Here is a 24,909-nt window from a genome sequence, read left to right as displayed (position 1 = left end):
TCCAACCTAAGTGTATGTAAACTTCCGACTTCAACTGTAGCTCCACGTTGATATGGTACTCCCTGTATATAGCTCCACATTGATCTGGTACTGGTACTCCCTGTATATAGCTCCACATTGATCTGGTACTGGTACTCCCTGTATATAGCTCCACATTGATCTGGTACTGGTACTCCCTGTATATACAGTGGGGAAAAAAGTATTTAGTCAGCCACCAATTGTGCAAGTTCTCCCACTTAAAAAGATGAGAGAGGCCTGTAATTTTCATCATAGGTACACGTCAACTATGACAGACAAATTGAGAAAAAAAATCCAGAAAATCACATTGTAGGATTTTTAATGAATTTATTTGCAATTTATGGTGGAAAATAAGTATTTGGTCACCTACAAACAAGCAAGATTTCTGGCTCTCACAGACCTGTAACTTCTTCTTTAAGAGGCTCCTCTGTCCTCCACTCGTTACCTGTATTAATGGCACCTGTTTGAACTTGTTATCAGTATAAAAGACACCTGTCCACAACCTCAAACAGTCACACTCCAAACTCCACTATGGCCAAGACCAAAGAGCTGTCAAAGGACACCAGAAACAAAATTGTAGACCTGCACCAGGCTGGGAAGACTGAATCTGCAATAGGTAAGCAGCTTGGTTTGAAGAAATCAACTGTGGAAGCAATTATTAGGAAATGGAAGACATACAAGACCACTGATAATCTCCCTCGATCTGGGGCTCCACGCAAGATCTCACCCCATGGGGTCAAAATGATCACAAGAACGGTGAGCAAAATCCCAGAACCACACGGGGGACCTAGTGAATGACCTGCAGAGAGCTGGGACCAAAGTAACAAAGCCTACCATCAGTAACACACTATGCACGCCAGGGGCTCAAATCCTGCAGTGCCAGACGTGTCCCCCTGCTTAAGCCAGTACATGTCCAGGCCCGTCTGAAGTTTGCTAGAGTGCATTTGGATAATCCAGAAGAGGATTGGGAGAATGTCATATGGTCAGATGAAACCAAAATATAACTTTTTGGTAAAAACTCAACTCGTCGTGTTTGGAGGACAAAGAATGCTGAGTTGCATCCAAAGAACACCATACCTACTGTGAAGCATGGGGGTGGAAACATCATGCTTTGGGGCTGTTTTTCTGCAAAGGGACCAGGACGACTGATCCGTGTAAAGGAAAGAATGAATGGGGCCATGTAACGTGAGATTTTGAGTGAAAACCTCCTTCCATCAGCAAGGGCATTGAAGATGAAACGTGGCTGGGTCTTTCAGCATGACAATGATCCCAAACACACCGCCCGGGCAACGAAGGAGTGGCTTCGTAAGAAGCATTTCAAGGTCCTGGAGTGGCCTAGCCAGTCTCCAGATCTCAACCCCATAGAAAATCTTTGGAGGGAGTTGAAAGTCTGTGATGCCCAGCGACAGCCCCAAAACATCACTGCTCTAGAGGAGATCTGCATGGAGGAATGGGACAAAATACCAGCAACAGTGTGTGAAAACCTTGTGAAGACTTACAGAAAACGTTTGACCTGTGTCATTGCCAACAAAGGGTATATAACAAACTATTGAGAAAATTTTGTTATTGACCAAATACTTATTTTCCACCATAATTAGCAAATAAATTCATAAAAAATCCTACAATGTGATTTTCTGGATTTTTTTTCCTCATTTTGTCTGTCATAGTTGACGTTTACCTATGATGAAAATTACAGGCCTCTCTCATCTTTTTAAGTGGGAGAACTTGCACAATTGGTGGCTGACTAAATACTTTTTTCCCCCACTGTAGCTCCACATTGATCTGGTACTGGTACTCCCTGTATATAGCTCCACATTGATCTGGTACTGGTACTCCCTGTGTATAGCTCCACGTTGATCTGGTACTCCCTGTATATAGCTCCACATTGATCTGGTACTGGTACTCCCTGTATATAGCTCCACATTGATCTGGTACTCCCTGTATATAGCTCCACATTGATCTGGTACTCCCTGTATATAGCTCCACATTGATCTGGTACTGGTACTCCCTGTATATAGCTCCACATTGATCTGGTACTGGTACTCCCTGTATATAGCTCCACATTGATCTGGTACTGGTACTCCCTGTATATAGCTCCACATTGATCTGGTACTGGTACTCCCTGTATATAGCTCCACGTTGATATGGTACTCCCTGTATATAGCTCCACATTGATCTGGTACTGGTACTCCCTTTATATAGCTCCACATTGATCTGGTACTGGTACTCCCTGTATATAGCTCCACATTGATCTGGTTCTGGTACTCCCTGTATATAGCTCCACATTGATCTGGTACTGGTACTCCCTGTATATAGCTCCACATTGATCTGGTCCTGGTACTCCCTGTATATAGCTCCACATTGATCTGGTCCTGGTACTCCCTGTATATAGCTCCACATTGATCTGGTACTGGTACTCCCTGTATATAGCTCCACATTGATCTGGTACTCCCTGTATATAGCTCCACATTGATCTGGTCCTGGTACTCCCTGTATATAGCTCCACATTGATCTGGTCCTGGTACTCCCTGTATATAGCTCCACATTGATCTGGTACTGGTACTCCCTGTATATAGCTCCACATTGATCTGGTACTGGTACTCCCTGTATATAGCTCCACATTGATCTGGTACTGGTACTCCCTGTATATAGCTCCACATTGATCTGGTACTGGTACTCCCTGTATATAGCTCCACATTGATCTGGTACTGGTACTCCCTGTATATAGCTCCACGTTGATATGGTACTCCCTGTATATAGCTCAACATTGATCTGGTACTGGTACTCCCTTTATATAGCTCCACATTGATCTGGTACTGGTACTCCCTGTATATAGCTCCACATTGATCTGGTTCTGGTACTCCCTGTATATAGCTCCACATTGATCTGGTACTGGTACTCCCTGTATATAGCTCCACATTGATCTGGTCCTGGTACTCCCTGTATATAGCTCCACATTGATCTGGTACTGGTACTCCCTGTATATAGCTCCACATTGATCTGGTACTCCCTGTATATAGCTCCACATTGATCTGGTTCTGGTACTCCCTGTATATAGCTCCACATTGATCTGGTCCTGGTACTCCCTGTATATAGCTCCACATTGATCTGGTACTGGTACTCCCTGTATATAGCTCCACATTGATCTGGTACTCCCTGTATATAGCTCCACATTGATCTGGTCCTGGTACTCCCTGTATATAGCTCCACATTGATCTGGTACTGGTACTCCCTGTATATAGCTCCACATTGATCTGGTACTCCCTGTATATAGCTCCACATTGATCTGGTCCTGGTACTCCCTGTATATAGCTCCACATTGATCTGGTCCTGGTACTCCCTGTATATAGCTCCACATTGATCTGGTACTGGTACTCCCTGTATATAGCTCCACATTGATCTGGTACTGGTACTCCTGTATATAGCTCCACATTGATCTGGTACTGGTACTCCCTGTATATAGCTCCACATTGATCTGGTACTGGTACTCCCTGTATATAGCTCCACATTGATCTGGTACTGGTACTCCCTGTATATAGCTCCACATTGATCTGGTTCTGGTACTCCCTGTATATAGCTCCACGTTGATCTGGTACTCCCTGTATATAGCTCAACATTGATCTGGTACTGGTACTCCCTTTATATAGCTCCACATTGATCTGGTACTGGTACTCCCTGTATATAGCTCCACATTGATCTGGTTCTGGTACTCCCTGTATATAGCTCCACATTGATCTGGTACTGGTACTCCCTGTATATAGCGCCACATTGATCTGGTCCTGGTACTCCCTGTATATAGCTCCACATTGATCTGGTACTGGTACTCCCTGTATATAGCTCCACATTGATCTGGTACTCCCTGTATATAGCTCCACATTGATCTGGTTCTGGTACTCCCTGTATATAGCTCCACATTGATCTGGTCCTGGTACTCCCTGTATATAGCTCCACATTGATCTGGTCCTGGTACTCCCTGTATATAGCTCCACATTGATCTGGTACTGGTACTCCCTGTATATAGCTCCACATTGATCTGGTCCTGGTACTCCCTGTATATAGCTCCACATTGATCTGGTACTGGTACTCCCTGTATATAGCTCCACATTGATCTGGTACTGGTACTCCCTGTATATAGCTCCACATTGATCTGGTACTCCCTGTATATAGCTCCACATTGATCTGGTACTGGTACTCCCTGTATATAGCTCCACATTGATCTGGTACTGGTACTCCCTGTATATAGCTACACATTGATCTGGTACTGGTACTCCCTGTATATAGCTCCACATTGATCTGGTACTGGTACTCCCTGTGTATAGCTCAATTCTTGTGTGTTTTATTTCTCGTGTTACAATTTGTATTTGTATTATTATTTATTAACTCTGCATCGTTGGGAAGTGCTCATAAACAAGCATTTCACGGTTAAGTCTACACCCGTTGTATTCACCGCGTGTGACAAATAAAATGAGATTTTATACACTGTACCTGCACACATCCACTATGTCGACTATGCTACCTTCCAATACAGATCAAACCAAACAAAGTACTAAAATAAACCCTTGGCAGTCAGACTCTATGCTAATTCCCAGAGGATGGGAACATTTAGATTCAGCAGTCAGAGATGTGGAGCTTGGTGGCTTTCTTTTACAGCAGCAGGGGGAACCTCCAATAACAGCTAATGAGAGAGAGAGAGAGAGAGAGAGAGAGAGAGAGAGAGAGAGAGAGAGAGAGAGAGAGAGAGAGAGAGAGAGAGAGAGAGAGAGAGAGAGAGAGAGAGAGAGAGAGAGAGAGAGAGAGAGAGAGAGAGAGAGAGAGAGAGAGAGAGAGAGAGAGAGAGAGAGAGAGAGAGAGAGAGAGAGAGAGAGAGAGAGAGAGAGAGAGAGAGAGAGAGAGAGAGAGAGAGAGAGAGAGAGAGAGAGAGAGAGAGGAGCTGTAGGTTAGTCATGTGATCATGTTTTTTACTATAAAACATTTATAAAAAGTAGAGTAGAACAAAAGCACAGGATGAATAGAAATAAGAAGAATACAAGAAAGTAAGTAAGCTATGTACAGTTCCAGGGTCAGTTCCATATTAACAATGTGCAGGGATACTGGAGTGATGGAGGTAGATATGTATAGGGGTAAGGGGACAGGGATACTGGAGTGATGGAGGTAGATATGTATAGGGGTAAGGGGACAGGGATACTGGAGTGATGGAGGTAGATATGTATAGGGGTAAGGGGACAGGGATACTGGAGTGATGGAGGTAGATATGTATAGGGGTAAGGGGACAGGGATACTGGAGTGATGGAGGTAGATATGTATAGGGGTAAGGGGACAGGGATACTGGAGTGATGGAGGTAGATATGTATAGGGGTAAGAGGACAGGGATACTGGAGTGATGGAGGTAGATATGTATAGGGGTAAGGGGACAGGGATACTGGAGTGATGGAGGTAGATATGTATAGGGATAAGGGGACAGGGATACTGGAGTGATGGAGGTAGATATGTATAGGGGTAAGGGGACAGGGATACTGGAGTGATGGAGGTAGATATGTATAGGGGTAAGGGGACAGGGATACTGGAGTGATGGAGGTAGATATTGTGATGTCACGAGAGGCTGTGTCCTGGAGGGACGTTACATCCCCCTGAGGTGGCTGCAAACCCAGACAGCTATGGCTCCATCTGCTGGTATGGTCGGGAACTCCACCCCTCTATGGCCAATCTTCCCACGCAGCTGGAACAAATGAGGAGCTGATGAGCTGAAGGTTTGGGAAGGGAAGAGACACAGTCTCCAACCTGGGCTCTCTGGAGGACAAGAGTGCTGCACGTCCACTTCCATGAGGAATATAAGGATTTGGAGATACTTACCTTTGGGAAATACTCACCTTTGGATATATGCACCTGTGGAAATACGTGTGGGACATTTGGAAGGACGTTTTGCTGGGTTGGCCACTAGCTGCAACGTGGAATACAGTAAGACTGGGGAAAAGTTATTTGAGCGAGGGAGAGTTATGATTTTGGATGTGGAAGAGACATCCCTGAACTGTTAACCCTTAAGAGCCACCAGAGAACAGAATTGTGTTATACTTTCGTTAATTTCCCAAGACCTATAATAAAATCCTTGTTTTGTTTGAACCTTGTCTCCTTGCACTACTTGAGCAATCCCGCTGAAAGCTGTGTAGCCTCTCGTGACGTCACAGATGGTGGAGAATACGGGCACGCTCAAGCGTTAATAGTGCATGTCAGAGGAGGATACCGAAGGTTTGATCACCCAGTTTTCCAAGTTGGCCGTAGGCTCCCCGCCCGACTGAAATGGAGGACATATTGAAAGCCCTTGTTGCTGGCCAGCAAGCCCAGATGCAAGTAAACGTGGCTCTCTTGGAGGAGCAAAAGAAAGCCAACCTTCTGAAGGCAGAGGAATTGCAGTTGCAGAGACAGAGGGTGGTCCAAAATACCCGCCCAATAAAGGCAAGTGACTTTATATCTAAGATGGGAGCTACCGATGACATTGAGGCATACCTGCATGCATTTGAGGCCACGGCCACTAGGGAAGCCTGGCCCAAGCAACAGTGGGTTGGTCTGTTAGCCCCCCTTTCTAACCGGGGAATCGCTGAATGCTGTCCGGGACCTGGGCCCTGACCAGGTTACTGACTATGATGCCCTGAAGTCTGAGATCCTCAGCAGATATGGACTCACAAAGTTTGGTATGGCCCAGCGCTTTCACAGCTGGACCTTCCAACCAGACCAACCTCCTCGGCGCAGATGCATGAACTTGTCCGAATCGCAAGGAAATGGCTGGATCCGCAGAGGAATACAGCAGCGGCGGTGGTGGAGGCCGTTGTGGTGGATCGTTACCTACGCGCCCTGCCTTATGAGGCAAAACGGTTCATCAGTCAACAGGCCTTGACCACGGCTGATCTGACCGTGGAAGCTGTGGAAAAGTACCAGGCCACAGCGGAGATGCTGAATGCTTCCCGAAAAAGACCCCAGGAGTGCGGCCCCACCACAAATGGGAAGAACCCGTCCAAAGGACCCCAAGGTCTCGAACCCAGCCACGTCAGGACTTATCCCGGCTCCAGGGGGAGCCAGAAACCAGGCGGGTCCAAGAAGAGTACACCAGGAGGGGGAAACTCGACAGTGTTACCGGTGTGGGGAGATGGGACATATCTCCTGGCAGTGTGGGAAACCAGCCGATGAACCTATGCCCACTGCGGAGTCCTCCAGCTCAGCACCCACACACCGTTTTGCCTCGCTCTTGGGAGTCGTAGATGGCGGCCCAGATCGACCCCCCACCTGCCCGGTAACTGTGAATCACCATGATGTGGAGGCCTTACTGGATTCTGGTAGCCGGGCCACCCTGGTGCGTAAGGATTTGGTGGGCCCAACGTGTCTGACCCCGGGGAAAGTCCTCCCAGTTTCCTGTGTCCATGGGGACACCAGAGAATACCCCCATTACTGAACTTACAATGACCAGCACACGGGGAACCATACACACGACGGCGGGGGTGGTTGATTCCCTCCCCGTCCCTGTCCTAATTGGGCCGAGACTGCCCAGCCTTTTACCCACTCTGGAGAGAGTCTCAGGAGAGGATAACCCGAGTACCTCGGAAACGGAGAGGCAAGACTCATCCTGGGAAGGCTCCCGGTGCAATCCTCCGAGTTACTCACTCCCGCCCGGGCTCTGATAGGGATGGCAGGTGCCCAGACCGACACAGAGACGGAGGTACAGAATCTGGACAAAGAACTGTCTGGTCTGAAGGGGACCGCTGAGAGGTATCGTTTGTTAAAGCAACAGTTAGACATGAAGACAGAAGAGTTAGATATCCTCCAGGCTAAACTCCAACAGAGCTCCTTCCATAAGCAACAGGAGGAGCTGGAGAGGCTGCGCAGGACCATCGAGGAGTGTGAGGAGACCCTGCGCAGTAGTAAGGAGGTCCAGAAGAAGGCAGAGGAGAAGTACAAGGTGTTGGAGAACAAGATGAAGAATGCGGAGGCAGAGAGAGAGAAGGAACTGAAAGCTGCTCAACAGAAGCTAAACTCTGCTAAAACCAAGGCTGATGCGTTCAGTAAGAAACTCAAGGAGAGACAACAGGAGGCTGAGTCCCTGGTCCTAGAGTTGGAGGAGTTGAAGAGAGAGCAGTCTGGCAAGCACCACGGCAATGCGGACGCCCTCTCCCGGCGTGATGCCTTCTTCGCTGCCTTTACCCGACGAGGACGTCGGTCCCGAGGAGGGGGATGTGGATGTCACGAGAGGCTGTGTCCTGGAGGGACGTTACATCCCCTGAGGTGGCTGCAAACCCAGACAGCTATGGCTCCATCTGCTGGTATGGTCGGGAACTCCACCCCTCTATGGCCAATCTTCCCACGCAGCTGGAACAAATGAGGAGCTGATGAGCTGAAGGTTTGGGAAGGGAAGAGACACAGTCTCCAACCTGGGCTCTCTGGAGGACAAGAGTGCTGCACGTCCACTTCCATGAGGAATATAAGGATTTGGAGATACTTACCTTTGGGAAATACTCACCTTTGGATATATGCACCTGTGGAAATACGTGTGGGACATTTGGAAGGACGTTTTGCTGGGTTGGCCACTAGCTGCAACGTGGAATACAGTAAGACTGGGGAAAAGTTATTTGAGCGAGGGAGAGTTATGATTTTGGATGTGGAAGAGACATCCCTGAACTGTTAACCCTTAAGAGCCACCAGAGAACAGAATTGTGTTATACTTTCGTTAATTTCCCAAGACCTATAATAAAATCCTTGTTTTGTTTGAACCTTGTCTCCTTGCACTACTTGAGCAATCCCGCTGAAAGCTGTGTAGCCTCTCGTGACGTCACAATATGTATAGGGGTAAGGGGACAGGGATACTGGAGTGATGGAGGTAGATATGTATAGGGGTAAGGGGACAGGGATACTGGAGTGATGGAGGTAGATATGTATAGGGGTAAGGGGACAGGGATACTGGAGTGATGGAGGTAGATATGTATAGGGGTAAGGGGACAGGGATACTGGAGTGATGGAGGTAGATATGTATAGGGGAAAGGGGACAGGGATACTGGAGTGATGGAGGTAGATATGTATAGGGGTAAGGGGATACTGGAGTGATGGAGGTAGATATGTATAAGGGTCAGGTGACAGGGATACTGGAGTGATGGAGGTAGATATGTATAGGGGTAAGGTGACTAGGCATCAGGATATATGATAAACAGATTAGCAGTTGCGTATATGAGGATCGTATGGGAGTGTGTGTGCGTGTGTGTAGAGTCAGTATGATTGTGTGTTATGTGTGTGTGAGCAAATGAAATGTGTGAGTGTGTTGGAGTGTCCGTTTGAGTGTGTGTGATTGAGTGTGCATAGAGTCAGTGTACATAGAGACAATGTACATAGAGACAGTGTGCATAGAGACAGTGTGCATAGAGACAGTGTGCATAGAGACAGTGTACATAGATACAGTGTACATAGAGACAGTGTGCATAGAGACAGTGTACATAGAGACAGTGTGCATAGAGACAGTGTACATAGAGACAGTGTGCCAGTGTACATAGAGACAGTGTGCATAGAGACAGTGTACATAGAGTCAGTGTGCCAGTGTACATAGAGACAGTGTACATAGAGACAGTGTGCCAGTGTGCATAGAGACAGTGTGCATAGAGACAGTGTGCATAGAGACAGTGTACATAGAGACAGTGTGCATAGAGACAGTGTACATAGAGACAGTGTGCCAGTGTGCATAGAGACAGTGTGCATAGAGACAGTGTACATAGAGACAGTGTGCATAGAGACAGTGTGCCAGTGTGCATAGAGACAGTGTACATAGAGACAGTGTACATAGAGACAGTGTGCCAGTGTACATAGACAGTGTGCATAGAGACAGTGTACATAGAGTCAGTGTGCCAGTGTACATAGAGACAGTGTACATAGAGACAGTGTGCCAGTGTGCATAGAGACAGTGTGCATAGAGACAGTGTGCATAGAGACAGTGTACATAGAGACAGTGTACATAGAGACAGTGTACATAGAGACAGTGTACATAGCGACAGTGTGCCAGTGTGCATAGAGACAGTGTACATAGAGACAGTGTACATAGAGACAGTGTGCATAGAGACAGTGTGCATAGAGACAGTGTGCATAGAGACAGTGTACATATAGACAGTGTGCATAGAGACAGTGTACATAGAGACAGTGTACATAAAGACAGTGTACATAGAGACAGTGTACATAGAGACAGTGTGCCAGTGTGCATAGAGACAGTGTGCATAGAGACAGTGTACATAGAGACAGTGTGCATAGAGACAGTGTACATAGAGACAGTGTGCATAGAGACAGTGTACATAGAGACAGTGTGCATAGAGACAGTGTACATAGAGACAGTGTGCATAGAGACAGTGTACATAGAGACAGTGTACATAGAGACAGTGTACATAGAGACAGTGTACATAGAGACAGTGTACATAGAGACAGTGTGCCAGTGTGCATAGAGACAGTGTGCATAGAGACAGTGTACATAGAGACAGTGTGCATAGAGGCAGTGTGCCAGTGTGCATAGAGACAGTGTACATAGAGACAGTGTACATAGAGACAGTGTACATAGAGACAGTGTACATAGAGACAGTGTACATAGAGACAGTGTGCATAGAGACAGTGTACATAGAGACAGTGTGCATAGAGACAGTGTACATAGAGACAGTGTGCATAGAGACAGTGTGCCAGTGTGCATAGAGACAGTGTGCATAGAGACAGTGTGCATAGAGACAGTGTGCATAGAGACAGTGTACATATAGACAGTGTGCATAGAGACAGTGTACATAGAGACAGTGTACATAGAGACAGTGTACATAAAGACAGTGTACATAGAGACAGTGTACATAGAGACAGTGTGCCAGTGTGCATAGAGACAGTGTGCATAGAGACAGTGTACATAGAGACAGTGTGCATAGAGACAGTGTACATAGAGACAGTGTGCATAGAGACAGTGTGCATAGAGACAGTGTGCATAGAGACAGTGTGCATAGAGACAGTGTACATAGAGACAGTGTACATAGAGACAGTGTACATAGAGACAGTGTACATAGAGACAGTGTACATAGAGACAGTGTGCCAGTGTGCATAGAGACAGTGTGCATAGAGACAGTGTACATAGAGACAGTGTGCATAGAGGCAGTGTGCCAGTGTGCATAGAGACAGTGTACATAGAGACAGTGTACATAGAGACAGTGTACATAGAGACAGTGTACATAGAGACAGTGTGCATAGAGACAGTGTACATAGAGACAGTGTGCATAGAGACAGTGTACATAGAGACAGTGTGCATAGAGGCAGTGTGCCAGTGTGCATAGAGACAGTGTACATAGTCAGTGTACATAGAGACAGTGAAAAATAATAATACAAGGGTCTACTCAGATAGTCCGTGTAGCCATTCTGTTAGCTATTTATCAGTCTTATGGCTTGGGGATAGAAGCTGTTCAGGAGCCTGTTGGTGTCAGACTTGATGCACTGGTAGCGCTTGGGGTGCGGAAGCAGAGAGAACAGTCTATGGCATTGGTGTCTGGAGTCTTTCACAATGTTCTGGGCCTTCCTTTCACACCGCCTGGTACAGAGGTCCTGGATGGCAGGGAGCTCAGCCCCAGTGATGTACTGGGCTGTCCTGGTACAGAGGTCCTGGATGGCAGGGAGCTCGGCCCCAGTGATGTACTGGGCTGTCCGCACCACCCTCTGTAGCGCCATGCGATCGAGGCCGGTGCTATTGCCATACCAAGCAGTGATGCAGCCAGTCAAGATGTTCTCAATGGTGCAGTTGTAGAACTTTTGAGGATTTGAGGGCCCATATCAAATCTGTTCAACCTCCTGAAGGGGACGAGGCACTGTAACGCCTTCTTCACCACTGATTTTGTGTGTGTGGACCATTGTCCAAGTCCTTAGTAATTTGGACACCGCTCCACTGCAGCCCCGTCGATGTGAACGTGGGCGTGCTCGGCCCCCTGTTTCCTGTAGTTCACAATCAGCTCCTTGGTCTTACTAACGTCGAGGGAGAGTTTGTTGTCCCGGCACCACACTGCCAGCTCACTGACGTCTTCCCTGTAGGCCGTCTCATTGTCGCCGGTGATCAGGCCTACCACCGTCGTGTCGTCAGCAAACTTAATGATGGTGTTGGAGTCTTGCACGGCCACGCAGTCATGAGTGAACAGGGAGTACAGGAGGGGACTAATCACACACCCCCCGATCAGAGCAAGGGCCCCTGTCTAGTTGCATTCTCCACCTGTTTCAGACTTATGTAACCCTCATTAGAGTCATTGTTATAGCGTTGTTCATATTAGTATATAGCCAATCCTATATACCACCAAAGGTTTCCTATTCTTTAGTGGTGTTTTAAACAGTGTTTAGAAAGTGAATAAGGTTTCCTCTTTTTCAGAGGTGTTTTAAACAGTGTTTAGAAAGTGAATAAGGTTTCCTCTTTTTCAGAGGTGTTTTAAACAGTGTTTAGAAAGTGAATAAGGTTTCCTCTTTTTCAGAGGTGTTTTAAACAGTGTTTAGAAAGTGAATAAGGTTTCCTCTTTTTCAGAGGTGTTTTAAACAGTGTTTAGAAAGTGATAGTATCATACTGTTGGAGGACATGATAAATCATGGTCTTGTTATTATAGCCTAGATATTGGAAAATGTTCATGTGTTGTTCACAATGGAAACAGTCATACTGTTACTATGCATGCTGAGTACTATTATGATCTAGCTGTAGGTTTGTTTCTGAGTAACCTAACGTTGCAGGCATAAAAGAAAATGCCTGAGTGGCATTCCTTTCTTTCTGGTCCTGACTAGGGGGGGGCAAAAACTATTGGGGAAGGTTCTCTTCTGCACTATTCAACCAATCCAGTAAACGTGGAGGAGGAGTTAAGGTGGAGTGTCGCCTTGTTAACGTCCAAAAGTGTCACAGGTTCTCTTTCTATTTCCCCTGAAAACCGGATGCATCCGGTTGTCTACAACCCAGCCGAGGGTGGTTTCTAAGTAACAGCCTGCCTAGTAATGCCTGTAGGAAGATAAGCAGTACTGATCTGGCTGTGACTGGTTCAGAGCACTGGGAGCGGCCAGGGTGAGCAGAACACAGCAGAGTAGAGCAGAACATAGCATCACAGAGTAGAGGAGAGCAGAGCAGATTAGAACAGAGTACAGTAGAACAGAGTACAGTAGAGCAGAGTACAGTAGAGTAGAGCAGAGCAGAACAGAGTACAGTAGAGTAGAACAGAGTAGAGTAGAGCAGAGTAGAGCAGAGTAGAGTAGAGTAGAACAGAGTAGAGTAGAGTAGAGCAGAACAGAGTACAGAAGAGTAGAACAGAGTAGAGTAGAGCAGAGTAGAGTAGAGTAGAGTAGAACAGAGTAGAGTAGAGTAGAGTAGAGCAGAACAGAGTACAGAAGAGTAGAACAGAGTAGAGTAGAGCAGAGTAGAGCAGAGTAGAGTAGAGTAGAGTAGAACAGAGTAGAGTACAGTAGAACAGAGTAGAGTAGAGTAGAACAGAGTACAGTAGAACAGAGTACAGTAGAACAGAGTACAGTAGAGCAGAGTACAGTAGAGCAGAACAGAGTAGAGTAGAGTAGAACAGAGTAGAGTAGAACAGAGTAGAGTAGAGTAGAACATAGTAGAGTAGAGTAGAACAGAGTACAGTAGAGCAGAACAGAGTACAGTAGAGCAGAACAGAGTACAGTAGAGCAGAACAGAGTACAGTAGAGCAGAACAGAGTAGAGTAGAACAGAGTACAGTAGAACAGAGTACAGTAGAGCAGAACAGAGTACAGTAGAGTAGAACAGAGTAGAGCAGAACAGAGTAGAGTAGAGCAGAGCAGAACAGAGTACAGTAGAGTAGAACAGAGTAGAGCAGAACAGAGTACAGTAGAACAGAGTACAGTAGAGTAGAACAGAGTACAGTAGAGTAGAACAGAGTAGAGTAGAACAGAGCAGCAGGGCAGCCTTTCATGAGGTTGTTATTGTTAGCTCTAGATGTTAGTCTAAGATCACTATCAGGAAAGGTTAATTACTCTATTATTCCTCACAGGAATTGGACAAGTGGATTAGCTAATAGGTTCAAAATCTTTCCTCTAGTCTCTAGTGGCTTTTTAAAGTTTTCTCTATTCAGGTAGCAGAAGCATAGACGTGTGTAGCAGAGAGAGACAGGGGCTTGTTTAGGTTGGAGATACCACGGTGGACAAGGGGACCTTACAGTTACACTGTACTGGATAGGCAGCCTGCCAGAGATACAACTGTTCTTTAACCTATCCTTGCCCCACTGCCTCCTTGGACGAAGTCCACATGGATACTGGAAGGCCATGCAGAGTCAGACCACACCTTGGCTGTAAGTCCGGATTCAGAGCTGCGTCCCAAATGGCACCCTATTCCCTACGTAGTGCACTACTTTAGACCAGAGAATGGCACCCTATTCCCTACGTAGTGCACTACTTTAGACCAGAGAATGGCACCCTATTCCTTACGTAGTGCACTACTTTAGACCAGAGAATGGCACCCTATTCCCTACGTAGTGCACTACTTTAGACCAGAGAATGGCACCCTATTCCCTACGTAGTGCACTACTTTAGACCAGAGAATGGCACCCTATTCCTTACGTAGTGCACTACTTTAGACCAGAGAATGGCACCCTATTCCCTATATAGTGCACTACTTTAGACCAGAGAATGGCACCCTATTCCCTACGTAGTGCACTACTTTAGACCAGAGAATGGCACCCTATTCCCTACGTAGTGCACTACTTTAGACCAGAGAATGGCACCCTATTCCTTACGTAGTGCACTACTTTAGACCAGAGAATGGCACCCTATTCCCTACGTAGTGCACTACTTTAGACCAGAGAATGCCACCCTATTCCTTACGTAGTGCACTACTTTAGACCAGAGAATGGCACCCTATTCCCTACGTAGTGCACTACTTTACACCGGGGCCCATAGGGCATGAAAGCCAGTGAGGGCTATGGCAAAAACTGAGTTTTCTTCAACAAAATGATGTTTAAATGGCTAAATAATTGAACAGTGCATCAGGAGTACTTGCTACTGTGATTCCTGAAATCCACAGCCTAATGAAGTATTTTTCTAATCCTAAATTATACTTTTGTTACTTTGTTTGCTAGCTCAGCTGGTTAGCTCTCAGTCTCATTGACCACCAAATGTTGCTAACGCTAGCTAGCTAGCACCTTAATATAACTTGTTTTCTCAATGTATGTTAGCTAGCTAAGTTAGCAATGTTATGAATACAACTCCCATCTGCTGTTGACATCAGGATATGATTTTACCGGGCTTACCTGGTTAAATAAAGGTGAAATAAAAAAATAAAAAATTGAGAGCACTAACGTTAGTTCGTTCCAAAAGTGGTCATAGCTTTGACTGCATGCTGACAGTGAATCCAGAGCCGTTCAGTGGCTAGCTAGACTACAAACATCATTTGACCAGGTTCCCGTGAAGCGATTGTAATGACAGTCCACCACAACATACCCAATCGTTTTTTGATTAGCAAGGGGTAGTCTGTGTTTGATTTAATTGTGTATTAGAAACACAGTTTGAGATCATTGTGAGGGAATTGGGCTTCCTGGGAAAATGTTGTCCAAGGTTGCAACAGTAACCAAGGGGTTAGTAAAGGGTCAGTTGAGGGGAGGCTAGCTTCATCTGTCTGCAATCTTCAACCAATGGGAGGTGAGTCGTGACAAAATTTGTGCTCAGTCATGACTGGAATAGAGAAACATCTGTTGCTAGGCACCCAGAACCTGATCTCCTAGCAACAGTCCCAGTTGGGATTGGGGGACTGTGGAGGTGGGAAGGGAGAGAGCTGATGTGACGAGGGAGGAGGCGATGCTGGGGCCTGTTCTGTTGGAGGCAGGCTGGCTGCTGCTTGGGGAGAGCGAAGGTGTAATACACTGATAACCCAGGCGTGACCAAACAGCTAGACGTGTATAGCAGTCTATCGGCGGCTGCTATAGCAAACAGAGAAATGGGTTTTGAAATGGCACCTGTTTGCCGTTCACAGTGGACTCAGCTATTACTGTTCCTTATCAGGTTGTTAGTAATATGTTGCAAATGTAACACCAAACAACTGTGCTTTATGCAGAAATCATATACAGAAATGCCATTGTATTTATATGCTGCTATTCAGTGGCCATTTGGATGAGTGAATCCAGATTGATTAGCTCATCTGGACATCATGTATTGACTTTGTTCCTTACATTAAGTATTCATTCAGTAGCAATTTTTATTGCTGTATTTCCTATAAATAGGAAACGTATAAAGACATAGAAACAATCATTGACTTTTACACCAAGTCATTTATGAGGTCGTAGTTCCTGTCTGTCTGTCTGTCTGTCTGTCTGTCTGTCTGTCTGTCTGTCTGTCTGTCTGTCTGTCTGTCTGTCTGTCTGTCTGTCTGTATTGTCTGTCTGTCTGTCTGTATTGTCTGTCTGTCTGTCTGTCTGTATTGTCTGTCTGTCTGTATTGTCTGTCTGTATTGTCTGTCTGTCTGTCTGTATTGTCTGTCTGTATTGTCTGTCTGTATTGTCTGTCTGCCTGCCTGCCTGCCTGCCTGCCTGCCTGCCTGCCTGCCTGCCTGCCTGCCTGCCTGCCTGCCTGCCTTTCTGTCTGTCTGTCTGTCTGTATTGTCTGTCTGTATTGTCTGTCTAGTAGTTCCTGTGAGGTGGTTGTGGTGTCACTCATGTCTTCTCCAGTGTTGTGTACAGTATATACAGTATATATACAGCACATTCGGAAAGTATTCAGACCCCTTGACTTTTTCCACATTTTGTTACGTTACAGCCTTATTCTAAAATACATTTAAAAAATACAAATCCTCATCAATCTACACACTACCCCATAATGACAAAGCGTAAACAGGTTTTTAGACATTTTTGCAGATTTATCAAAAAATAAAAAACAGAAATACCTTATTTACATAAGTATTGAGACCCTTTGCTATGAGACTCGAAATTGAGCTCTGGTGCATCCTGTTTCCATTGATCATCCTTGAGATGTTTCTACAACTGGATTGGAGTCCACCTGTGGTAAATTAAATTGATTGGACATGATTTGGAAAGTCACACACTTGTCTATATAAGGTCCCACAGTTGACAGTGCATGTCAGAGAAAAAACCAAGCCATGAGGTCGAAGGAATTGTCCGTAGAGCTCTGAGACAGGATTGTGTCGAGGCACAGATCTGGGGAAGGGTACCAAAAAATATATTCAGCATTGAAGGTCCCCAAGAACACAGTGGCCTCCATTGTTCTTAAATTGAAGAAGTTTGGAACCACCAAGACTCTTCCTAGAGCTGGCTGCCTGGCCAAACTGAGCAATCGGGGCAGAAGGACCTTGGTCAGGGAGGTGACCAAGAACCCGATGGTCACTCTGACAGAGCTCCAGAGTTCCTCTGTGGAGATGGGAGAACCTTCCAGAAGGACAACCATATCTGCAGCACTCCACCAATCAGGCCTTTATGGTACAGTGGCCAGACGGAAGCCACTCCTCAGTAAAAGGCACATGACAGCCCGCTTGGAGTTTGCCAAAAGGCACCTAAAGACTCTCAGAAACAAGATTATCTGGTCTGATGAAACCACGATTAAACTCTGGCCTGAATGCCAAGCGTCACATCTGGAGGAAATCTGGCACCATCCCTACGGTGAAGCATGTTGGTGGCAGCATCATGCTGTGGGGATGTTTTTCAGTGGCAGGGACTGGGAGACTAGTCAGGATCGAGGGAAAGATGAACGGAGCAAAGTACAGAGAGATCCTTGATGAAAACCTGCTCCAGAGCGCTCAGGACCTCAGACTGGGGCGAAGGTTCACCTTCCAACAGGACAACGACCCTAAGCACACAGCCAAGACAACGCAGGAGTGGCTTCGGGACAAGTCTCTGAATGTCTTTGAGTGGCCCAGCCAGAGACCGGTGGTCCTCTGTAGCTCAATTGGAAGAGCGTGGCGCTTGTAACACCAGGGTAGTGGGTTCGATCCCCGGGACCACCCATACTTAAAAATGTATGCACACATGACTGTAAGTTGCTTTGGATAAAAGCTTCTGCTAAATGCCATATCATTATATTATAGAACCTGATGGAACATCTCTGGAGAGACCTGAAAATAGCTGTGCAGCGACGCTCCCCATCCAACCTGACAGAGCTTGAGAGGATCTGCAGAGAAGAATGGGAGAAACTCCCCAAATACAGGTGTGCCAAGCTTGTAGCATCATACCCAAGAAGACTTGAGGCTGTAATCACTGCCAAAGGTGCTTCAACAAAGTACTGATTAAAGGGTCTGAATACTTATGTAAATGCGATATTTCAGTTTTTATTTTATTTTTGCAAAATGTTCTAAAAACCTGTTTTTGCTTTGTCATTATGAGGTATTGTGTGAAGATTGATGAGGGGGGAAAACAATTTAATCAATTTTATGATAAGGCTGTAACGTAAACAAATGTGGAAAAAGTGAAGGGGTCTGAATACTTTCCGAAGGCACTGTATATCCTCTCAGAGCTTCTAGAGTTTAGCCTCGGCTCTCTGTACGGGAACACTGGCCCATAGGACTCTGGTCTAAAGTAGTGCACTATATAGTGAATAGGATGCCGTTTGGGATGCATCCACTGTCTCCTACAGTCCAGTCACAGACTTTCTAAACCCAGAGGCACAACATCGCCAGACATCCGGGAACGCTTGCGAAGCAGACCAGGCTGACCAGGCCGGTATTTGGGGTTTGAGAAGTCATTGAGAGAAGTGTAAAATGATTCCTTCGTTATTAATTTTCTCTAAATCTAAAGGCACAACATACATTCTAGCAAATGTCTTAAAGGAAAAATCCACCCAAAGCCACTCATTCCTATAATTTACAGTGTTACATAACACTAATATGTGAGAACAATATTTTTTGTTAACAAATCTTTAATTTTGTCATTATAATAAGGTTGGTAGCAACATGTAACAATCGTTGTGGAAATCTGTTACAGCTCAAGTCGACTACAAACCCGACAAATGCAATGCTCTCTCTGGGCTGGCTGGCTGGCTGGCTGGTTAGCTAGCAAAATAATAGTCATTATTCACTTTTTTTTATTTAACCAGGGAAAAACAAATTGAGACCTAGGTCTCATTTGCAAATGTGTCCTGGGAACAATACAGAAAAGAAAATTATACGTAAAATAAAACACAAAATTAAATAAATATCAAATATGATATACACAATAAACAATCAAACAAAACAAACACATTTATCAATATATAAATCCTTTTCTCCTAAACTGACCCCGAGACTACAACACATCCAAATGAAACGTTACTTGGAGATTATTCCACAAGATAGGGGCCTGGTAGGAAAAGGCTGATTTACCCAACTCTGTGGATACACGTTGAGTCTCCAGCATTAAACAACCCTGTTTCTCCATAAGCACAAAAAGCTTATTTCTCTCAAATGTTGTGCGCAAATTTGTTTACATCCCTGTTAGTGAACATTTCTCCTTTGCCAAAATAATCCATCCACCTGACAGGTGTGGCATATCAAGAAGCTGATTAAACAGCATGATAATTACACAGGTGCACCTTGTGCTGGGGACAATAAAAGGCCACTCTTATACAAAGGAGATGTGTCGCGCTACATGAGGCCACTCTAAAATGTGCAGTTTTGTCACACAACACAATGCCACAGATGTCTCAAGTTTTGAGGGAGCGTGCAATTGGCATGCTGACTGCAGGAATTCAATGTTAATTTCTCTACCATAAGCTGCCTCCAACGTCATTTTAGAGAATTTGGCAGTACATCCAACTGGCCTCACAACCACAGACCACGTGTAACCACGCCAGCCCAGGACCACCACATCCGAAGAATCGAAGAATTTCTGCACAAACTGTCAGAAACCGTCTCAGGGAAGCTCATCTGCGTGCTCGTCGTCCTCACCAGGGTCTTGACCTGACTGCAATTTGGCGTCGTAAATGACTTCAGTTGGCAAATGCTCACCTTCGATGGCCACTGGCACGCTGGAGAAGTGTGCTCTTCACAGATGAATCACGGTTTCAACTCTACAGGGCAGATGGCAGACATTTACATTACATTTTACATTTTAGTCATTTAGCAGACGCTCTTATCCAGAGCGACTTACAGTTAGTGAATATATATATATTTTTTTATACTGGCCCCCCGTGGGAATCAAACCCACAACCTTGGCGTTGCAAACGCCATGCTCTATCAACTGAGCTACATCCCTGCCGGCCATTCCCTCCCCTACCCTGGACGACGCTGGGCCAATTGTGCGCCGCCCATGAGTCTCCCGGTCGCGGCCGGCTGCGACAGAGCCTGGATTCGAACCAGGATCTCTAGTGGCACAGTTAGCACTGCGATGCAGTGCCTTAGACCACTGCGCCACTCAGGAGTGACAGTGTGTATGGCGAGCAGTTTGCTGATGTCAACAGAGTTCCCCATGGTGGCGGTGGGGTTATGGTATGGGCAGGCATAAGGTTCGGACAACGAACACAATTGCATTTTTTCTATGGCAATTTGAATGCACACATGCAGATACCGTGACGAGATCCTCAGGCCCATTGTCGTGCCATTCATCCGCCGCCATCACCTCATGTTTCAGCATGATAATGCACGGCCCCATATAGCAAGGATCTGTACACAATTCCTGAAAGCTGAAAATGTCCCTGTTCTTCCATGGACTGCATACTCACCAGACATGTCTCTCATTGAGCATGTTTGGGATGCTCTGGCTCGACGTGTATGACAGCGTGTTCCAGTTCCCGCCGATATCCAGCAACTTCGCACAGCCATTGAAGAGGAGTGGGACAACATTCCACAGGCCACAATCAACAGCCTGATCAACTCTATGTGAAGGAGATGTGTCGCGCTGTATGAGGCAAATGGTCGCACCAGATACTGACTGGTTTTCTGATCCACACCCCTACCTTTTTTAAAAAAGGTATTTGTGACCTACAGATGAATATCTGTATTCCCAGTCATGTGAAATCCAGAGGTTAGGGCCTAATTAATTTATTTCAATTAACTGATTTCCTTATATGAACTGTAACTCAGTAAAATCTTTGAAATTGTTGCATATTACATTTATATTTTTGTTCAGTGTAGATTTGCCATACAGCATATGGCCACTCCTCCCCCTTCCTGTAATATGTCACATCTAAATACATTATAATACATTATAATCATTTACTTTAATGTCTTTATCAGAGACAGAACCATTTAACCATGTTTCTGAGAGAACCAGAAGGTCAGGACATGAGTCCTGAACCCAAATGTCCATTGTGTCCATTTTTTAAATCATACTTGTCACATTTAGGTGCATTAGCCCAAGCCCCCTATGAGATTTAAAGTCAGAGGGGTATTCAGCTCATTGCCATCAGAGATAACAGGCATAGGGTCATCTGCAGCTATTTGTTGAATGAGCTGAGACTTTGCCAAGGTCCCTGGCCAACCACGTGAGAGCAGAGCAGACTGGCCAACCACGTGAGAGCAGAGCAGACTGAGCATTCGACAGACCTCCCCCACCATATAGGGATGGGAAATACTCCAGTCCTCGGGGACCAGAGTGGTGTCACACTTCCCCCCCCCCCATCCCTGGCAAACACAGCTGATTAAACTCATTTAATTCTAAACTGAATATTTTGACCAGTTGATTATTGGAGTCAGGTGTGTTAGCTGGGGCTGGGCCAAAAGTGTGACACCATTCAGGCCCCCGGGGACTGGAGTATTTCCCATCCCTGAATAAAGGAAGATGGGGTGTCATTTGGGTCACAACCTCTGTCTTTGATGGGATAATCTGATAACTGAAACTATGCAGGATAATAATAATAATAATCCAAGCGCCGTGCTCTACCAGCTGAGCAACAGAGGACCACATATAATGGTGGAGGGTCTGTCTGTAGCCTGCTGTCAGTCTACCGGCTGACTAGTGTACTGCCCCCTGGCAGAGCAGTCCTGACCACATCCAGGCCCAGATCTGTTATGGCATGAACCTCCTGTCTCTCTCTGTGTCCACAGCCCTGACAGGAAAGATCCTCCACTCCATCTCAGCAGCAGGTTTTGAGATCTCAGCCCTGCAGATGGTAAGTAGTCTACATAGTCAGTCATCATAGCTGTAAAAATCTGTGCCATGCCACTGGGACCCACGGGTGATGATGATGGTGTTAACCTGTTTAGAAAATGGATTGTAGTTTCTAAAACAGGTTGGTCAAAATCATTGCGTTCTAAAGCCATACTAAAAAACCTGTTTATCACGGGTAAGCCTATGACGCAGGATAATAATAATAATAATAATAATAATAATAATAATAATAATAATAATAATAATATAATATGCCATTTAGCAGACGCTTTTATCCAAAGCGACTTACAGTCATGCGTGCATACATTTTTTTTGTGTGTATGGGTGGTCCCGGGGATCGAACCCACTACCCTGGCGTTACAAGCGCCATGCTCTACCAGCTGAGCTACAGAGGACCAGAAATTGGCATCTTGTTTTCTGTTTCATCTGAGAAATCCCAGCACATCCACTGTCCCATCAGCCCAGACAGCCAATTAATTAACTTGATCTCCACTGTAAAAAGCATGTAGACATTATTTCCCCTTGCTTCTAGCCTAACATTTGGTTTGCAATAACGGGGGTTTGTACAAATATTGCTGTCTGTCTCTCGACATTTGCAACATTGTTTCAATATTCAGGAAGAGACTGATATATTTTCTCAGCTAGTCGAAATCACGAATCAGCATCATTTTTATATATACAAAGAAATGTCAATAGAAAAACTGGTAAAACGACATGAAATGCAGCTAGTTTGCTGTCTTACCAGCTTCAGTTTGAAGTGATTGCGTTAGCTGTGTTGTTGGCTAGCTCCTCTGAACAACAGTGTCCTGACGAGTGAGCACATTTTCTATGCCAGGCAAAATTGCGCATCATTAGCTCATTGTTATGGATGTATCCAAATAAATGTCACTAGAAAACAGCTTAAACAAACTCAAATGCAGCTACTTTGCTGTTATTCTGGCTGCGCTGTTTGACCTGACTGTGTTAGCCGTAGTTGGCTAGCTAGCGAGCGAGGGATAAGAGCCAGCCAGCATGGCAACGGAACATTTAGAACTAACTACTGGGTCCATAGATACAGAACAGAAATACTTAACGTCTGGGTGGCGTCCCTGACAACCTAACCGATAGAATGAACGGCCAGCCGGCTTGGCTAGCAACCATAGATATGTCAGGACTAGGCCTATGTTTTCATTGAGGGATGAAATAGTAGCCTATGTAGCTTTATGTAATAGGTTACCCGTTGTAGAAAAGCAATTGTACAATCGAGGTTGTGCAAAACAGCTTTTTTAGCACGGCTGTGCTGATCTATGGTACTCTGCTCCGCCTCGTACCGGGCTAAAGAAGTTGTTTAGCACGCCCTCTCGTGTACAAATGCTTTAAGACAACATGACCAACGGGTAATGCTGATGGTGTAAACCTGTTTAGATAATGGATGTAGTTGAGGGACAACATTACCTTTTCCATCCTCCTCTCAGCACCCACTTTGTCTCTTCAGCTCTACTCCATTTAGTCTCTGCAGCTCTACTCCATTTAGTCTCTGCAGCTCTACTCCATTTAGTCTCTGCAGCTCTACTCCATTTAGTCTCTGCAGCTCTACTCCATTTAGTCTCTGCAGCTCTACTCCATTTAGTCTCTTCAGCTCTACTCCATTTAGTCTCTGCAGCTCTACTCCATTTAGTCTCTGCAGCTCTACTCCATTTAGTCTCTTCAGCTCTACTCCATTTAGTCTCTTCAGCTCTACTCCATTTAGTCTCTGCAGCTCTACTCCATTTAGTCTCTTCAGCTCTACTCCATTTAGTCTCTGCAGCTCTACTCCATTTAGTCTCTTCAGCTCTACTCCATTTAGTCTCTTCAGCTCTACTCCATTTAGTCTCTTCAGCTCTACTCCATTTAGTCTCTTCAGCTCTACTCCATTTAGTCTCTTCACCTCTACTCCATTTAGTCTCTGCAGCTCTACTCCAGGACCTCAGGGCATTCTGTACTGCTTTAGTGAGATCTAGAGTGACCCTGGCTGTCCTGATCAATCAACACCGTACATTCACTGCTGAGATCAGTGACCTTTCATAGCTCTGCCAGAGGCTGTCCTCTCTTCTCTGCTCTTCTGGGAGGGGCCCTGGCCCTGTGCATCCAAATGATTTTAATTTGTGTAGCACATTTGATTACAGAGAAATCTCAAAGCTCTATGTAGGCAAAACAAAACAACTTAACAAAGAATACAAAAAGAATCAAGACAGTTAAAATGACAGGGGCGCAGAAGGGAGGGAGTGATGGACAGTGTTGGAAGAAAAGATTCCGTATAAAATTATACAGTGCCTTGCAAAAGTATTCATCCCCCTTGCCGTTTTTCCTATTTTGTTGCATTACAACCTGTAATTTAAATGGATTTTTATTTGGAAAAGTGGTGCGTGCATATGTATTCACCCCCTTTGCTATGAAGCCCCTAAATAAGATCTGGAGCAACCAACTACCTTCAGAAATCACATAATTAGTTAAATAAAGTCCACCTGTCCAATCTAAGTGTCACATGATCTGTCACATGATCTCAGTATATATACACCTGTTCTGAAAGGCCCCAGAGTCTGCAACACCACTAAGCAAGGGGCACCACCAAGCAAGCGGCACCATGAAGACCAAGGAGCTCTCCAAACAGGTCAGGGACAAAGTTGTGGAGAAGTACAGATCAGGTTTGGGTTATATAAAAAATATCAGAAACTTTGAACATCCCACGGAGCACCATTAAATCCATTATTAAAAAATGGAAAGAATATGGCACCACAACGAACCTGCCAAGAGAGAGCCGCCCACCAAAACTCACGGACCAGTCAAGGAGGGCATTAATCTGAGAAGCAACAAAGAGACCAAAGATA

At 45.4% G+C, this 24,909-nt stretch overlaps 1 protein-coding gene across 2 annotated transcripts in view; it reads left to right on the top strand.

Moving 5' to 3' along the window:
• nme7 (NME/NM23 family member 7) overlaps positions 1-24,909 on the top strand; it is a 140,898-nt gene that overhangs the window by 48,275 nt on the left and 67,714 nt on the right. For both annotated transcript variants that reach the window (XM_041889544.2, XM_041889543.2), the window contains one exon: positions 22,000-22,064. In XM_041889544.2, coding sequence (XP_041745478.1) covers positions 22,000-22,064 — 65 coding nt within the window. The remainder of the gene's footprint in view (positions 1-21,999; positions 22,065-24,909) is intronic.

The sequence above is a fragment of the Coregonus clupeaformis genome, chromosome 11 (genome assembly GCF_020615455.1).
Source record: "Coregonus clupeaformis isolate EN_2021a chromosome 11, ASM2061545v1, whole genome shotgun sequence".
Taxonomy (NCBI): domain Eukaryota; kingdom Metazoa; phylum Chordata; class Actinopteri; order Salmoniformes; family Salmonidae; genus Coregonus; species Coregonus clupeaformis.
Note: the sequence above shows the minus strand (reverse complement) of the source record. Positions and strands in the feature narration are given on the sequence as shown.